Below are 19,116 nucleotides of genomic sequence, written 5' to 3'. Positions count from 1 at the left end.
AATAGTAATAATAATAGTAATTTTTATAATAATTATAATAACAGTATAACAATAACAATAACGACTTATAATAATAATAATAATAATAATAATAATAATAATAATAATACAATAATAAAAATAATAATAATATAGATTCTCATTCTCTATTTTATTCTCTCATTATCTCAAATTTTCTCTCTCTCTCACTCTCTCTCTCTCTTATTCTCACTCATTTAGTTCATTGGATGTATTTAGGAGAATGCCTGCTGGAGTTTTGATGATCTTTAGGTTGAGTGGGAGATGATAAATCATCATTCGTCGTAAAGCGTACGGCCTTCTGTTCACTCATCCATATTCACTACACACAATTCACTTCCTCATTTCTATAAGTGCTCTCATTTAAGATCTTTAAAACCTTAGTGGTTCTAAAACCGTGGTACGAGAACCACCGGGGGTACATGAAGTTCCTCAGGTGGTATTTTAGAGATCTTCTTAGAGATGTATTTAATTCACATGTATTCCATTCACAAATCACTAAACACTGATGGAAAATGTGACCCGTCCCTTAATCCTGAAAGTGCTGTAGAGTGGATCGTGATTGGAAACATCTTGAGAAAGCGGGTCTCAGCGTTACTGATTACAGAGACGATGTGATGGTTCTGCAGCCAGATTCCAGCGTCGCTTTGTGGTTATTGTTGACAGTTCCAGTTGCCTGAAACCTATTAAGATGTATTTGGTGATCAACAGTGTCACAGGACCATCAGAGTGGTTTGGCCAAAACTGCTAAAGAGAACCGCGTTTCTCGTAAACTGGGTTAATCCAGGACCAGATCCTGACCGGGGAAGTGAGAAGAGTTCAATCAACACATAGCTGCCTACTCTAGAGGAAAAACTACAAATACTGCTGCCTGAGGAGTATACACAGTATCCTGAAGGACTCGTCCCATCCCAGCCCATCACCTGTGTGAATATCTGCCTTCAGTCAAACGTTACAGGTCCATTAAAACCCAAAATACAAGACTAAAAAACACTTTCTATCCCAAATTCACCATCATATTGAACTCTGCACTGAAATCACACACTATAATCAGTAACACATCAAGTCTGTCCACATCCTTCTGCAAAATTCTTTCTTTCTTTGTCTGTCTGTCTGTCTGTCTGTCTGTCTGTCTGTCTCTTTCTTTCACAACCACACACATGCTTATTTTTATATTTTGGGTCTGTCTTGTGTGTTGATGAGTGAGTTTGATACACTGTATGAACAAAAGTTTTGGGACACCCCTTGAAATTATTGATGCGTTATAACCACAACCATTTTTATAAGGTGTAATTAGTCAATAAAGGAAATAAATGAATATATAAATATATAAAGGAATATATTAAGTATATAAATGAATGAAATATATAAAAAATATTGCTTTATTTGGTGTCATTTAGTAGAAATTTTTGCTCTTATTTGTTTTTCCCAGTGATCCGTGGCACTGCCAAAACACAACATGTTTTACGAGCTTGGGTTACATTGTACCCTGACTACATACATACACCCCCCACCTAAACATGGCTCTGTGGAAAACCCTTTTCTGTTCCAGCATGACTGTGCTCCAGTGCGCAAAGCACGATCTATAAAGGTAGCATCAGTGCCCAGCCATACAAATGCTCTTTTCACTGAATGAAGATAGAAATTTGGTCAGGTGTCCAAATAGATAGATAGATAGATAGATAGATAGATAGATAGATAGATAGATAGATAGATAGATAGATAGATAGATAGATAGATAGATAGATAGATAGATAGATAGATAGATAGATAGATAGATAGATAGATAGATAGATAGACAGCTTGAGAGATAGATAGATAGATAGACAGACAGACAGAGATAGACAGACAGATAGATAAATAGACAGACAGACAGATAGGATAGACAAAGAGATAGACAGATAGACAGACAGATAGATAGACAGACAGGTAGACAGACAGATAGATAGATAGATAGATAGATAGATAGATAGATAGATAGATAGATAGATAGATAGACAGACAGACAGACAGACAGACAGGCAGGCAGGCAGGTAGACAGACAGACAGACAGACAGACAGACAGACAGACAGGCAGGCAGGCAGGCAGGCAGGCAGACAGACAGACAGACAGATAGACAGACAGACAGATAGGATAGACTAAGAGATAGACAGACAGACAGATAGATAGGCAGACAGGTAGATAGATAGATAGATAGATAGATAGATAGATAGATAGATAGATAGATAGATAGATAGACAGACAGACAGACAGACAGACAGGCAGATAGACAGACAGACAGACAGATTAGAAATGGATGGACGGACAGACAGATTCACATAATTCACAGGAATATCTATGTAAACATTAGAAGTTGGTGTATGCAATAACTGTAGATATTTTAATCAAGTATTATGAATTATTTAACTGTCTGATTGCAGCTGTTAGGAAAGACTTCCTGTAGCGTTCAGTTCTGCTTTTTGCTTGTGCTATAATTTAATATTGGCGTTGAGACGTGGTGACGTTGTGGTTGACTTTACTAAGAGGCGATGCATAAAATTTGCCCAGGGTGTTTGATTGGTACGATCCATGAGCCTATTTGACGATCATGGTCCTGGTCTAAACTTCTGTGGTCTTTCAGGTTCTCGGTGTTCATCATTCACGTATTGTTCCTTTCTTTAAAGAATAATGTTGAAAGCTAAACGTGATGGTCCTGCTGACCTGTCAGTCTCATGTTGCAATAAAATGAAGGAACCGTTATGGATTTATTAGTAGCAGTGAGATGTCCGTATGCTGACAGTACTGACACGGAATGAGCGCGGTCAGTAGAAGACGGTGTGAATAGTGAATGGTGGTTCAGATCACAGATGCTCTCCAGCTGCTCTCGGTTTGTGTTGGCCGTGCCGTTGCCCTGGAATCGGGGCCAAACATCCGAGACTCTCGGATGAGCCCTTACCGCGGCCGAGTCCGATCCAACCCGCCGTTCGGGTTCAGACTCGGCCGCCCTTATAAATCCCACCGGTGTCTTTATTATTCCTGAAACACGGCTTGTTGTGACCTGGTAAACATTCGAGCTCTGGGAGAGGATTCAGGTCAGCTCGTGCCTCAGGCTCTCGGTCGTGTGTGTGTGTGTGTGTGTGTGTGTGTGTGTGTGTCCTGCGCTCTGTAACGAGGGGATCGGGTTACGCCGTGTGTTTTCTGGCCTGCACGGACCCGAACAGCTTTGCTCTTTAAGAGAGGGACGGTGGACGGGACGCCAGCCAAGGAAAATAAACACAGGAGACTTGGCAGGCGCGGGTCGGAGTATGAACGAGGGGGATTTTTATGTTCCATTTTCACTCGGCAGTCTAGACGCTTTCTAACGTTTAGGGAGGATTTGTGTCGGAGTCGGGTTTCCGCTGCTGATGCTCGGGTCATGTGATGTGCAGGCGAGAGAGGAGAGCTGCGCTGTGTGGCTGACCTTGCATCAGACTTGCATCATCGGCAGGCTGAAGAGTGCAGGGCTTTGAAGTGCCCACCTAATTGGCATCGCTGGCACTAGTACAGTCTTCATTCATCCGTTATATCATTTTCCCTAAGCGCTCACATGCGGTCAGGATCACGGTGGGTCCGGGGCAGCACGCAATTAATCATGGGCTCACTCAGACCAAGGCTAATTTAGAGAATGGTTCTGCACTAATCCATCACAGTGGATTCACTTACTCTGACCCAGCAATCATCTGGAAACAATCCACCTTCTGCATGCTTTGGGACTGATCCATCACAGGGCAACGAATGACAGGCTCACACTTAAGGCATCATTTAAAACAATCCACCTTCTGTATGGTTCTGCACTAATCCGGCACAGTGGATTCACTTACTCCCACCTAGGCATCATTTAGAAACAATCCACCCTCTGCATGCTTCAGCAGCAATTCATCGAAGGGCGATGCATGTTTACTCATTTAGAGCCAGTCCACCTTCTGCAGCACACATTTACTCACTGACTCACTCGGAGCAAGGGGGTCATTTACAGCCAATCCACCTTCTGCATGGTTCTGCACTAATTCATCACCGGGGGTTCACTTACTCTTACCTAGCCATCATTTAGTAACAATCCACCTTCTGCATGCTTTGACAGCGATCCATAGCAGGGCACGCATGTTTACTCATTTAGAGCCAGTCCACCTTCTGCAGCACACATTTACTCACTGACTCAATTAGAGCAAGTAGGTTATTCAGAGCCAATCCACCTTCTGCAGTACACATTTACTCACTGACTCACTTAAAGCAAGTAGGTTATTCAGAGCCAATCCACCTTCTGCAGTACACATTTACTCACTGACTCACTTAAATCAAGGAGGTCATTCAGAGCCAATCCACCTTCTGCAGTACACATTTACTCACTGACTCACTCGGAGCAAGGGGGTCATTTAGAGCCAATCCACCTTCTGCAGCACACATTTACTCACTGACTCAATTAGAGCAAGGGGGTCATTTACAGCCAATCCACCTTCTGCATGGACAATAGCAGGGCAATGCTGACTTATTCGCTCTGGCAACACACACAAAGTTACATCTTGGAGGTCATTTAGAGGCAATCCACCTTCTGCAAGTGAGCCTGTTGTTTCTGAGCTATAACAACAGCCACTCAAGATTCTGAAGTATGTCTGTGGGAATTTGCCCATTCAGTCGAAAGAGCATTTGTATGGCTGGGCACTGATGTTGGTCAGGAGTCTCAATTGATGTTCCAGTTCATTTCAAAGGTCAGGGCTCTGTGCAGGCCATCAGAGTTTCTTTAAATTCTTTAAATGCTTAAACAGGAAAGGACCTTCCCTAAACTGTTGCTGCAAAGTTGAAGGCATATAATCTCCTTTATATAATTGATTTATTACACCTGTTAGAAATTGTTGTGCCTGAAACACATCAATTCAAACATAAGTAGGAGTGTCCCAATACTTTGGTCCATAGTATTTGTCACCAGGACTGTGGGCACCTGCATTGCCAGCTGTGCCACTGTGCCAGTTTAATAGTTTCTTTGCTTTATTTGGGTAGGCCGTGTTATTTTCTTTTCTGAGTGATACGTGGCACTGCCAGACCACGACATGTTTTACGAGCTTGGGTTACACTGTACCCTGACTACATATCCCCCCCCCCTTCCCTCCTAAACACGGCTCTGTCCCAGTTACCTTATCGGCTCGGCTTTAGTTTCAGACTCTAATGAAACAGGATGTGTGTGTGGCTCCCGTCTCCCATGAGGCTCAGCAGCACGGCACGGTTCAATCGACCCCACGCTGCGCGCGAGGCGTGACCTCCTGCCCCGTCCCACTCACCAGCAGTCTCTGCATTTGCATTAAAGCACGGGGTTCCCTCCAGTCCCCTCCAGCCCCCTCCCGAAACACCCTGGAGTACAGCAGGACTTTTTCTCACCGGGTTTGACCCCACGCCACGGAGTCCGGACCCCGCGCTGCGGTCTGGGGTTAATGCGGCGAGCGCCGGCTTTGTTTCTGCTTTGTTTCTGTGGTAATGAAGTGCCGCCTCTCAGGTCCTTTCAGTTCCACACAAAGCCACGCATAATCAGCATCGGCGCGCGAACGCCAGTCAACCCCCGGAGTCACATTTTTGGAAGTGATCACCAACCTAGGATGAATTAGAAAGGACGTAAAAATTGGCACTGCTCATTTTCAGACAGAGGAGGTATAAAAGAAAGGGACTCGGATGAGGACAGACGGTGCATGAGGATTAGAAAGCATGGCGCTGCAGGAAGGAAAAGTCATGAGAGCCCTCTAGTGGCTGTGGGTGAAACTGCAAGAAGGTTCGTTATTAGTGGGTCCAGTAAAAAAAGTGCAAGTTAAAAGTGCACTAATCAACATTGTACAGATTTTACTAATACAAATAAGGGGCGTAACTACAGGGGGGGCAGGGGGGATGCATGTGCACTGGGGCCCATGGCAGGGGGGGGGGGCCCTCCACGACATGAACTCACTTCACTTTAATTTAATTTCACCTACCTTTAATTCATTCTGATCAGCTATCAGCATATACTGTATATATACAGTGCCTTGCAAAAGTATTCAGCCCCCTTGAACCTTTCAACCTTTTGCCACATTTCAGGCTTCAAACATAACGGTATGAAATTGTAATTTTTTGTGAAGAATCAACAACAAGTGGGACACAATCGTGAAGTGGAACGAAATTTATTGGATATTTTAAACTTTTTTTAGAAATAAAAAACTAAAAAGTGGGGCGTGCAATATTATTCAGCCCCTTTACTTTCAGTGCAGCAAACTCACTCCAGAAGTTCAGTGAGGATCTCTGAATGATTCATTGTTGACCTAAATGACTGATGGTGATAAATAGAATCCACCTGTGTGTAATCAAGTCCCCGTATAAATGCACCTGCTCTGTGACAGTCTCAGAGTTCTGTTTAAAGCGCAGAGAGCATCATGAAGACCAAGGAACACACCAGGCAGGTCCGAGATACTGTTGTGGAGAAGTTTAAAGCCGGATTTGGATACAAAAAGATTTCCCAAGCTTTAAACATCTCAAGGAGCACTGTGCAAGCGATCATATTGAAATGGAAGGAGTATCAGACCACTGCAAATCTACCAAGACCCGGCCGTCCCTCTAAACTTTCAGCTCAAACAAGGAGAAGACTGATCAGGGATGCAGCCAAGAGGCCCATGATCACTCTGAATGAACTGCAGAGATCTACAGCTGAGGTGGGAGACTCTGTCCATAGGACACAATCAGTCGTACACTGCACAAATCTGGCCTTTATGGAAGAGTGGCAAGAAGAAAGCCATTTCTCAAAGATATCTATAAAAAGTCACCTGGGAGACACACCAAACATGTGGAAGAAGGTGCTCTGGTCAGATGAAACCAAAATCGAACTTTTTGGCCACAATGCAAAACGTTATGTTTGGCGTAAAAGCAACACAGCTCATCACCCTGAACACACCATCCCCACTGTCAAACATGGTGGTGGCAGCATCATGGTTTGGGCCTGCTTTTCTTCAGCAGGGACAGGGAAGATGGTTAAAATTGATGGGAAGATGGATGGAGCCAAATACAGGACCATTCTGGAAGAAAACCTGTTGCAGTCTGCAAAAGACCTGAGACTGGGACGGAGATTTATCTTCCAACAAGACAATGATCCAAAACATAAAGCAAAATCTACAATGGAATGGTTCACAAATAAACGTATCCAGGTGTTAGAATGGCCAAGTCAAAGTCCAGACCTGAATCCCATCGAGAATCTGTGGAAAGAGCTGAAAACTGCTGTTCACAAACGCTCTCCATCCAACCTCACTGAGCTCGAGCTGTTTTGCAAGGAAGAATGGGCAAAAATTTCTGTCTCTCGATGTGCAAAACTAATAGAGACATACCCCAAGCGACTTGCAGCTGTAATCGCAGCAAAAGGTGGCGCTACAAAGTATTAACGCAAGGGGGCTGAATAATATTGCACGCCCCACTTTTCAGTTTTTTATTTCTAAAAAAAGTTTAAAATATCCAATAAATTTCGTTCCACTTCACGATTGTGTCCCACTTCTTGTTGATTCTTCACAAAAAATTACAATTTCATATCGTTATGTTTGAAGCCTGAAATGTGGCAAAAGGTTGAAAAGTTCAAGGGGGCTGAATACTTTTGCAAGGCACTGTATATATATGAAATTTGTTGAGGGGGTCCCAATTTTTTTTTTTGCACTGGGGCCCATGAGCTCTTAGTTACGCCACTAATACAAATAATGAGTAAATATTTGCAGATCCTGATAAAACAGAATTGTTGATATTGAGACTAGAGATATTATAGTAAAAAATCTACATTTACATTTTCAGCATTTAGCAGACGCCTTTATCCAAAGTGACTTACATTACAGTTACAGTATACAGTCTGAGCAATTGAGGGTTAAGTGCCTTGCTCAAGGGCCCAACAGCAGCAACCTGGAAGTGGTGGGGCTTGAACCAGCGACTTTCTGATTACTAGTCCAGTACCTTAACCGCTAGGCTACGGCTTGCCCGTAATCTATAATAGTTATCGTTGGCAGCATATTTTTACTATTACTTGTTGGGGGTGGCATGGTGACTCACATATCACATGCCTCAGAGTAAGAAGATCCTGGGTTCGATCCCCAGGTGGAGCAGTCTAGGTCTTTTCTGTGTGGAGTTTGCATGTTCTCCCCATGTCTGTGTGGGTTTTCTCCTGTAGCGTCCAAAAACATGCAAGTGAGGTGAATTGGAGGCACAAAATTGTCCATTGACATCAAAAATTTGAACTGATGAACCTTGTGTAATGAGTAACTACCGTTCCTGTCATGAATGTAACCAAAGTGTAAAACATGACGTTAAAATCCTAATAAACAAAAAAAACTGGGTTCGATTCCCAGGTGGAGTGGTCTGAGTCCTTTCTGTGTAGAGTTTGCATGTTCTCTTTGTGTCTCTTTGTGTCGGTTTCCTCCCACAGTCCAAAAACATGCAATTGAGGTAAATGGAGATACAAAATTGTCCATGACTGTGTTTGACATTAAAAACTTGAATGAATCTTGTGTAACCAGTAACTACCTGGTTTATTATGAACGTATGTAAAACATGACGTTAAAATCCTAATATAATAAAAATAAATAAAATGAACTATTATTTGTTGGATTTATAACAGTTCACATGAACAGGGTTTGATTTAAATGCTGTTAATGCTAAATGGGCCACTTCTTTTCACCTGCCAGAGACGGGGTCGAACTACTCTCTCTGTGAACCTAGCATCTTTTCTTCTGGTGCCTCGACCAGCCAGCAGAGGGCGCAGTTGCAGCAGAATCGAGGAACCCATTCAACCTGCCGTCCTTCTGACACAGCCAATCATGCCTGTGTATGTGCATGTATGTGATTGGTAGCACAGAAGATGTTTGAACTCTGATCTCTGTGTGCATTAGACTGAGCAGAATAATAATAATAATAATACATTTGAATGAAATTAGAGTAGAACTGACCGGTCCAGTCTGCTTTAATCCCACTGTAACACGTTCAGTGTTTGTAATGAACCGTCCTCCTCTGTTTGTGTTCCTACAGTTCTGAGTATCCGGGGAGCGCAGGAAGAGGAGCTTCCCGATGCCCAGCTCATGCGACTGGACAACATGCTGCTGGCGGAGGGCGTGTCCGGCCCCGAGAAAGGGGGCGGCTCAGCGGCGGCTGCGGCGGCGGCGGCGGCGGCTTCGGGAGGAGCGGGACCGGATAACTCGGTCGAACATTCGGACTACAGAGCCAAACTCTCTCAGATCCGTCAGATCTACCACACCGAGCTGGAGAAATACGAACAGGTCAGTGACCTTCTGAAAAAAAAAGCATCAGCAGACAAACACGGTCATGGGCTACATCAAAAAATCCTGATTCAGGTCATTCCCTGTAACAATGGGCACAGGGCAGGAATACCCTGGACAGGGCGCCAATCCATCGCTGGGCTTCCACTAGCAACCAGGCATGTCTCATTCACGTTACAAGGCCAGTGGCACCGCCAGGACCTGTAGGATAATTGTGCCTATAAGCGTTTATATTAAACCAGATTGCCCATTAGCTTATAAGCACTTGTGGCTGTGTTCCAATTCAAAATACTAAACACAGAAAAACCATTAGCTTCTAAGCATCTATGGCTGTGTTTCAATCCACTGTACTACATATTGTACTGAAAACAGAAAAGCCGTTAGCTCACAGACATCTATGGCTGTGTCCAAATCTACTTTACTGAATACAAGACAGCTGTCTGCTCATAACTACAGGCATCTCTGGCTGTGTTCTAATTAACTGTACTACATATTGTACTGAAAACAGAAAAACCCATTAGTTCAAAGACATCTGTGGCTGTGTTCCAATCCACTGTACTACATATTGTACTGAAAACAGAAAAACTCATTAGCTCAAAGACAACTATGGCTGTGTTCCAATCCACTGTACTAAGCATCTGTATCTGTTTTGCAATTCACTGTATTATATAAGGCTGTGTCCCAATTCACTGTTCTAACTAGTGCACCAAACTCAAGAAAGCCCTAAGCTCATAAGAATCTATGGATGTGTTCCAAATCACTGTACTAGATACAATAAAGTTGTTAGCTTACACTCATTGGTGGCTGTGTTCAATCCACTGTACTAAGCATCTGTATCTGTTTTGCAATTCACTGTATTATATAAGGCTGTGTCCCAATTCACTGTTCTAACTAGTGCACCAAACTCAAGAAAGCCCTAAGCTCATAAGAATCTATGGATGTGTTCCAAATCACTGTACTGGATACAATAAAGCTGTTAGCTTACACTCATTGGTGGCTGTGTTCAATCCACTGTACTACATATTGTACAAAAAACAACAGAAAAGACATTAGCTCTCAGACATCTGTGGCTGTGTTTCGATCCACTGTACTAAATACAGGACAGCTGTGTGCATATAAGCATCTCTGGCTGTGTTCCAATCCACTGTACTAAGCATGTGTGTCTGTTTTGCGATTCACTGTATTATATAAGGCTGTGTCCCGATTCACTGTACTAACTACTGTACCAAATACAGGAAAGTTATTAGCTCACAAGAATCTACGGCTGTGTTCCAAATCACTGTACTAGATACAATAAAGATGTTAGCTTACACTGATTGGTGGCTGTGTTCCAATCCACTGTGCTACGTAATGTAAAAAAAAAAAAAAAAAGAAAAGCCATAAGCTTACAGACATCTGTGGCTGTGTCCCAATCTACTTAACTGAATACAGGACAGCTGTGTGCCTATAAGCATCTCTGGCTATGTTCCAATCCACTGTACTAAGCATCTGTATCTGTTTTGCAATTCACTGTATTATATAAGGCTGTGTCCCAATTCACTGTACTAACACCTGTACCAAATACAGGAAAATCATTGGTTAACAAGCATCTAAAGTTGTGTCCTAATTCACTGTTTCAAATACGGATGTGTCTCATTCCCTGTACTAAACACAGGAAAGCTGCTAGATTACTAGCATTCACGGCTGTGTCCTGTATCACTGCATTAAATACGGCTGTGTCCTGATTTAAATACTAAACACCGTACTAAATGCAGTGAAAGTTGTAAAGAATCTGTGACTGTGTCCCAATGTACTGCATTAAAAACGGCTGTGTCTCAATCCACCAGGCTACATACAAGAGCCTTTAGCTTACAAGCACTTGTGGCTGTGTCCCAATACACTACAGTAAACACTGAATAGCTGTTGCATGTAAGTGTCTGTGGGTCTGATCCAATTTGCTGAACTAAATACTGAAACAGTTTTAGTCTAATGTGGTTTGAGACACAACCATGCCAGTGATTTGGAGAAAACAAACTCCGTCCACAAACACCAGCAACACACGACAGTGCGTTCACTGGGGGACGCCAGTAACATCCATGAGAAGGCAGCTGGTTTTTGGTGGAGATGATCAGGGGTACGGGGGGTGTAGAGGAATAGGAGGATACTTAATTAAGTTCTAATAGCTGGGAGTGCATTAGAACCGGCCGAACCGATTCATCTGATTGGGATGCGCTAACGCCTGACGCGTGCAGGTTGCTCCAGTCATTAACCACACAGTGACGTGAGTGTTTAATCCACTCACCGTACTGCAGGCGCAATTTAGGAATGGCTTTACTGGCACCAGAGCTCTGCTTCCTAAGTGCATCTCAGGTAGTGATGCCGTTAGAAGACACAGAGCTCGGAGCAGGACAGCAGGGACGCCACACTGAAGTCATGAAGGACGATTTGGGACAGATGGGGCAGGACGGCTAGTGGTTCCAGTGAATGTATAAACATAGTGTGTGTTCAGAAGGACAGTGTGTGTGTGTGTGTGTGTGTGTGTGTGTGTGTGTGTTAAGTGACAGGTAAGAATGTCCTTTCCTGAACAAACAGAGAGGACACCTGGCCCCATCCCAGCATGCATTGCAGCACCTTAGACCTTTCGCCACGGTCCCGTCCATCACTGTATAGTAAACGAAACTGAGACTCTTCTAACGTCTCACTAGATCTGAACAGCGCTGCTTCTCAGTTGAAACGCCAAAAGTATGTGGACACCTGACTATGAGCGTGATGGACATCCCATTCCAAATCCACAAGCATTATAATGGAGTCAGGTTTGTGTATATTCAGCCAAAAGAGCATCTCTGAGATCAGCCACTGATGCTGGACAAGGACACCTAGCTCACAATCAACATTTCAGTTCATCCCAAAGGTGTTAAGTGGAGTTGAGATCAGGGCTGTGTGCAGGCCACTCAAAGAACTCAAACTCGTCACTCACTGTATGCACAAGTGTACAGTCATGCTGAAACAGGAATGCACAAAGATGCAGAGGAATACAGATGAGTATGCATCTTTGTGCATACTCATCTGTATGCACAAAGATGCAGAGGAAGTTACAAATCTCTTCTTAAAGTGCTGATGAAACAAAAATAGATTTGAAAAAAGAAGGGTTGCACACATGATCCCAAGAGCACCAAACCCGCAGTGAAGTATGGTGGTCGGAGCATCATGAATAGGGCACTGTGTGGCAGTTGCAACCTGGCAGCGATGGAGCTTGAATCATATACCTTACTAGTCCGGTACCTTAACCATTGAGCCACCACTGCCCTAGTCATAATGCTCCCACCATCATACTTCACAGGGGGTTTGGTGCTCTTGGGCGAAGACAACGATTAGGCATAACATTATGACCACCTCCTTGTTTCTACACTCACTGTCCATTTTATCAGCTCCACTTACCATATAGAAGCACTTTGTAGTTCTACAATTACTGACTGTAGTCCATCTGTTTCTCTACATACCTTTTTAGCCTGCATTTACCCTGTTCTTCAATGGTGAGGACCCCCCATGACCACCACAGAGCAGGTATTATTTAGGTGGTGGATCATTCTCAGCACTGCAGTGACACTGACATGGTGGTAGTGTGTTAGTGTGTGTTGTGCTGGTATGAGTGGATCAGACACAGCAGCGCTGCTGGAGTTTTTAAACACCTCACTGTCACTGCTGGGCTGAGAATAGTCCACCAACCAAAAATATCCAGCCAACAGCGCCCCATGGGCAGCGGCCTAGAAGATGACCGACTCAAACAGCAGCAATAGATGAGCGATCATCTCTGACTTTACATCTACAAGGTGGACCAACTAGGTAGGAGCGTCTAATAGAGTGGACAGTGAGTGGACACGGTATTTAAAAACTCCAGCAGTGCTGCTGTGTCTGATCCACTCATACCAGCACAACACACACTAACACACCACCACCATGTCAGTGTCACTGCAGGGCTGAGAATGATCCACCACCTAAATAATACCTGCTCTGTGGGGGTCCTGTGGGGGTCCTGACCATTGAAGAACAGGGTGAAAGCAGGCTCAAAAAGTATGTAGAGACACAGATGGACTACAGTCAGTAATTGTAGAACTGCAAAGTGCTTCTATATGGTAAGTGGAGCTGATAAAATAGTTTTAATGTTATGGCTGATCGGTCCGGATAGAAAAACACGTCCTTGCTGCTAGGTGGAGGAATACAGAGGCAGGAGTGTGGTCCTCTGTTTGTGTTAAAGGCTCTCTGTAAGAACCCGCCCATCCAGTGAAAAAGCAGTGGTCACTGCCCTTACGAGGGGTCGAGCTTCAGCCTTCCTCGGACAGCGTGGGTGAGGTGCACACGGCGAAGTAATTAGACAAGAATTAGACATGACCAAATGTGCAAAATAGAGGGGAAAAAAGCAGCAACAATAACAATAGCAACAAAGAGAATCAGAGCTGGTTCTGGTTGTACTCCACGTTTTTACAGTGAGACGTTTCTGGAGAGTGAAACAGTTAAAGAGTACGTACTCCAGCGAGAAGGTAGAGTGCACTCCGTCTGATGGAAATTGACAGGAAGCTTTTAAAGCGCGTCTGTACGAGAGTGTGCGGAAGACAGACGATGTTCTGCGTGTCTGAAATAATGGAGAGACTCATTTTTCATCACAGCAACGTAAACTCGGCGCTCGGCAAGCAAACCCACATTTTTAATTAAAGAGCAAAACAGAACGGAGCTGTCTACAAACATTCTGTTCATACATATACTTATACACTGTTTAGCCAAAAGTATGTGGACACTCCTAATGATCATTAAGTGTTTTAGGTGCTAAGAGATGTATACCATCACTTGTATAATTATATAATTGCATTTATTTTACTGGACCAGCAATGCCTGTGTCCCTGTGCACAGTGAGGACCTTACAGAAATGAGAGAAAATTATATAGACACTACAAATTAAGAATATCAGTTCTTTGTTGTATCGATAACATTGGCAATTACAGCTTCCCTTTCTGCTTGTGCCTGGTGCCTCGACCAGACAGTAAGAGCCACTGGTGCAGAATTTTAAATGCTGTGTAAATGATGAGATGACATCAAATTCGCCTCTAATATTCTGGTACATTCATTACATCTCAATCCATCCAGGTTGGTCAAGGATGGGGGGGTAGGGTGGGGGGGGGGGGGGGGGGTAGGTGCAGGTTGAACTGTTCTTTAAAACATTTTTTGAGCCTTATTAGTATAAATTGCTACATTTGGGACATTAAAGCATACCCTGGTCTCAGCTCTGGGCTGAGTCCTCTGACTCTTTGACGTATCGTCAATTCATCCTGCTAAGTCTATGTCTAGTGCGCTTCAACTCTTCTCTCGAAAACTTAGCTGTTACATCCCTTGGGTGGTGTGGAAGCTTCCCAAGTCCTGTAGTAGCTACCAGTTTCCTGAGTGTACCTGTTCAGTCTTTCTGGTAAGCGTTAGAATTGTGACAGGATGGTGGACTGAGTAGCTGTCCAGGTTGCATCTAGGTGCTCTTTCACCCCTCTCGAGTTTGTCACTTTTTTCACACCTCCTAGCAATTGCATTGCTTAAAGTTCAGCATTACCGTTCCTGTAGCGTGACCGTTTTCTGGCTGCGGCTGATTCTTTGGTTCTGTGTTAGTAATTTCTCACAATGCAGCAACACACCCTGGACAGGACACCAATCCATCACAGGGCTGGACCACCCATGCTGGACCACCCCTTTTTCCCCTGGCGTAGCCAAAAATGTTCGAGTATAGACAACCTAAAGCACAGCTAGGGATTCAAACCCTGAATCCCAGCAGTAGTGGGCCTGTTTGTTTCATTTCTAATCTACTAATCTAATATTTCTAATAAGCATCTCTGGCTGTGTTCCAATCCACTGTACTATGCATCTATGTCTGTTTTTTTAATTCACTGTATTATATAAGGCTGTGTCCCAATTCACTGTACAGTTACTAACTACAGGAAAGCCATTAGTTAACAAGCATCTACGGGCATGTCTAAATTCACTGTATTAAACATGGATGTGTCCCAATTTCCTGTATTACATATTCCTGTATGTCTGGCTGTGTCCTATATTACGGCATTAAATATTGCTGCCTCTTGATTTAAATACTAAATGCTGTACTGAACAATTTCTTCTGTGTTTTTCTGTGTGTTTGTAGGCGTGTAATGAGTTTACCACTCACGTGATGAACCTGTTGAGGGAGCAGTCACGCACACGACCCATCTCGCCCAAAGAGATCGAGCGCATGGTCAGCATCATCCACCGCAAGTTCAGCTCCATCCAGATGCAGCTCAAACAGAGCACCTGTGAAGCAGTGATGATCCTGCGCTCGCGCTTCCTCGACGCCAGGTCCGTCTACACGTTAGCACAAACTCCTTCCATTCCATTCCTATTAAAATCTCATACACTTCACCTCAAATTACATTTTTTTTTTCATTATTTCCTGATTCAGCAGAGATCGTGGATGCATTTTTGCCTCTGTTGCCTTCAGAGCATTGTGTGTATTTTATTTACACCTGTAGCTGATAATGATAACGTAACACTACAAAGCTCATTTTCAGAAAAGTTGGGACATTTTATGAGATATGATTTCTTTTACTGACTAACCTCATTGTATTTTCAAATATACACCGATCAGCCATAACATTAAAACCACCTCCTTGTTTCTACACACACTGTCCATTTTATCAGCTCCACTTACCATATAGAAGCACTTTGTAGATCTACAATTACTGACTGTAGTCCATCTGTTTCTCTGCATGCTTTGTTAGCCCCCTTTCATGCTGTTCTTCAATGGTCAGGACCCCCACATGACCACTACAGAGCAGGTATTATTTGGGTGGTGGATCATTCTCAGCACTGCAGTGACACTGACATGGTGGTGGTGTGTTAGTGTGTGTTGTGCTGGTATGAGTGGATCAGACACAGCAGTGCTGCTGGAGTTTTTAAACACCTCACTGTCACTGCTGGACTGAGAATATTCCACCAACCAAAGATATCCAGCCAACAGCGCCCCGTGGGCAGCGGCCTAGAAGATGACCGACTCAAACAGCAGCAATAGATGAGCGATCGTCTCTGACTTTACATCTACAAGGTGGAACTAGGTAGGAGTGTCTAATAGAGTGGACAGTGAGTGGACACGGTATTTAAAAACTCCAGCAGTGCTGCTGTGTCTGATTCAGTCATACCAGCACAACACACACTAACACACCACCAACATGTCAGTGTCACTGCAGAGCTGAGAATGATCCACCACCTAAATAATACCTGCTCTGTGGTGGTCCTGTGGGGGTCCTGACCATTAAAGAACAGCATGAAAAAGAGTAACAAAGCATGTAGAGAAACAGATGAACAGTGAGTGTAGAAACAAGGAGGTGGTTTTAATGTTATAGCTGATCAGTGTATAATTGAATACTTGAAGCAGAAAGTAGGGACAGAGGTGCGTTTTTTAATTCTGTGGTTTATCAGCTTTCCTGTTAATGAGACTTTTTCATGATTTGGAGACTGAGGACACTGACTGTTACAGTTTTTCTCCATTCTTGCTTGATACAAGACCTCAGCTGCTCAACAGTCCGTGGTCCTCGTTGACTGATTCTCCTCATGATGCGCCATACATTTTTAATAGGAGACAGATGTGCCGGCGGCCACATTGTACGTGAAGAATGAGGCCTGGCATTGTCTCGCTGAAATAACCGCAGACTTCCTGGGAAAAGACGTGGCCTTGATGGCAGCGTGTGTCTCGCTGACAAATTAACATTCACATCGTTGTCAATGGTACCTTCACACATGCAAGTAACCCATGCTGTGGGCACTGATGCGCCCCCATACCATGCCAGATGTTGGTTTTTGACCCTTTCACTAATAACAGAGAAAATTCTAAAAATTCTACTTATTACATTTTTTAAAACAAGCTTAATCATGGCGGACTGTGTTGAGTGACAACGGTTTTCTGAAATACTCCCAAGCTTGTGTTGCTATATTTATATTTATATTATTTTACATTTTCAGCATTTAGCAGATGCTTTTGTCCAAAGCAACTTACATTAGACAATCTAAGCAATTCAGTGTTAAGGGCCTTGTTCAAGGGCCCACATTCGGTATGTAGCAGCCACTTTCATCCAAAGCGACTTACAGTATACAGTCTAAGCAATTGAAGGTGAAGGACCTTGCTCAAGGGCCCAACAGTGACAACCTAGCAGTGGTGGGGTTTAAACCAGCAACCTTCTGATTACTAGTCCAGTACCTTAACTCGCCATTGATTACCAAATGTCCCAACTTCTTTTCAGAAATGAGGTTTGCTAAATGGCCAACAGTATGTGGACACCCATCCTAAATATCGAGTTCTAATTGTTTCAGCCACACAAACTGCTGACGGGTGTGTTAAACATTATATAAAATCAATTCTACGCCTCCAAAGTTGTGACAACAATTTGGGAAAGTAACTTTCCTGTTCCAGCATCACATCAGTTTGGTGTGCAGGGACTCCATTGGCCTGAACAGAGCCCCGAATTTCAACACCATTAAACACCGTTGGGATAAATTGGAACTAAATGTACACAAATTCCAACAGACATACACCGATCAGCCATAACATTAAAGCCACCTTGTTTCTACACTCACTGTCCATTTCATCAGCTCCACTTACCATATAGAAGCACTTTGTAGTTCTACAATTACTGACTGTAGTCCATCTGTTTCTCTGCATGCTTTGTTACCCCCACAGGACCACCACAGAGCAGGTATTATTTGGGTGGTGGATGATTCTCAGCACTGCAGTGACCCTGACATGGTGGTGGTGTGTTAGTGTGTGTTGTGCTGGTATGAGTGGATCAGACACAGCAGCGCTGCTCTGCTCTGTAGTGGTCCTGACCATTGAAGAACAGCATTTAAAGGGGGCTAACAAAGCATGCAAAGAAACAGAAGGACTACAGTCAGTAATTGTAGAAATACAAAGTGCTTCTCTATGGTAAGTGGAGCTGATAAAATGGACAGTGAGTGTAGAAACAAGGTGGTGGTTTTAATGTTATGGCTGATCAGTGTACTTTGAAATATTTTCTACAGCCTTCCTAGAAAAGTAATTTATGCCATGGCTTTGGATTGGGGTGTCCAAGAAGCTCATGGTTGGGTGTCCACTTACTTATGACCATATTGTATGCATAAAAAATCATCATATAGACTGAAATTGTTACTTTAGATGCTCGGTTGGCGCAGCAATACAGTACGCTCAACAAACACATTGGTCGTGTCTGAGGGAGGGAGGGTTGGATGGAGGTTCGGATGGAGGTTCACCTTCTTGCTGATGCGGCAGTGACCCCTGCTGTCTGACAGTAGCATGGTTCTGTACCTGCTGAGACTCTTGTTATGAATCCGCCGCTGGCCGGTGTAAAGACGCAGCTGGCGGCTGTTTGGTGGGAAGGGGGGGGGGAGGCGGGCGTGTTGTAGCTTGCGGCCATGCTCAGCCAGGTTGCTGTGTGCCAGGCGGAGGCGCTGTAGCGTTGGTGCTACTGTCTTTATCTGCTTCCAGCGATAACGCATAGCTTTTACTTAGCATCTTTTGTTTCATTAGTGTATATGAAAGCGGCGTGCTCCTGTTCCTCCCACGGTTAGCGTCCCTCCTGTTCGGCTGGTTTTCCCGTGACAGGACGTCCGTGTAAACTTTACAGTCGTGCCATTTAATTGCGCGGGATTTAATTTTGCGCCGCGCCGCAGCGTCGCTGATCTGCGAGACCCGGAGTGTCTTTTTTGCGTATCATTATACGAGCCGCAGAAGTTCGTCGAGCCTCCCTGGTTTAATGTAATCGCTTGTTCTCTTTGATGCATGCACGGGATTTGCAT

General features: G+C 43.9%; 1 protein-coding gene across 1 annotated transcript in view; it reads left to right on the top strand.

The window, feature by feature from the left end:
• The window catches only part of pbx1b (pre-B-cell leukemia homeobox 1b), a 139,090-nt gene that overhangs the window by 98,152 nt on the left and 21,822 nt on the right, over positions 1–19,116 (top strand). The window contains exons 3-4 of the mRNA XM_062996532.1: positions 9,041–9,288; positions 15,440–15,630. Of these exons, the coding sequence (XP_062852602.1) occupies positions 9,041–9,288; positions 15,440–15,630 (439 nt within the window). The remainder of the gene's footprint in view (positions 1–9,040; positions 9,289–15,439; positions 15,631–19,116) is intronic.

This window comes from Trichomycterus rosablanca, chromosome 6 (assembly GCF_030014385.1).
Source record: "Trichomycterus rosablanca isolate fTriRos1 chromosome 6, fTriRos1.hap1, whole genome shotgun sequence".
Lineage (NCBI taxonomy): Eukaryota > Metazoa > Chordata > Actinopteri > Siluriformes > Trichomycteridae > Trichomycterus > Trichomycterus rosablanca.
This window is presented reverse-complemented; position numbering and strand designations above follow the sequence as displayed.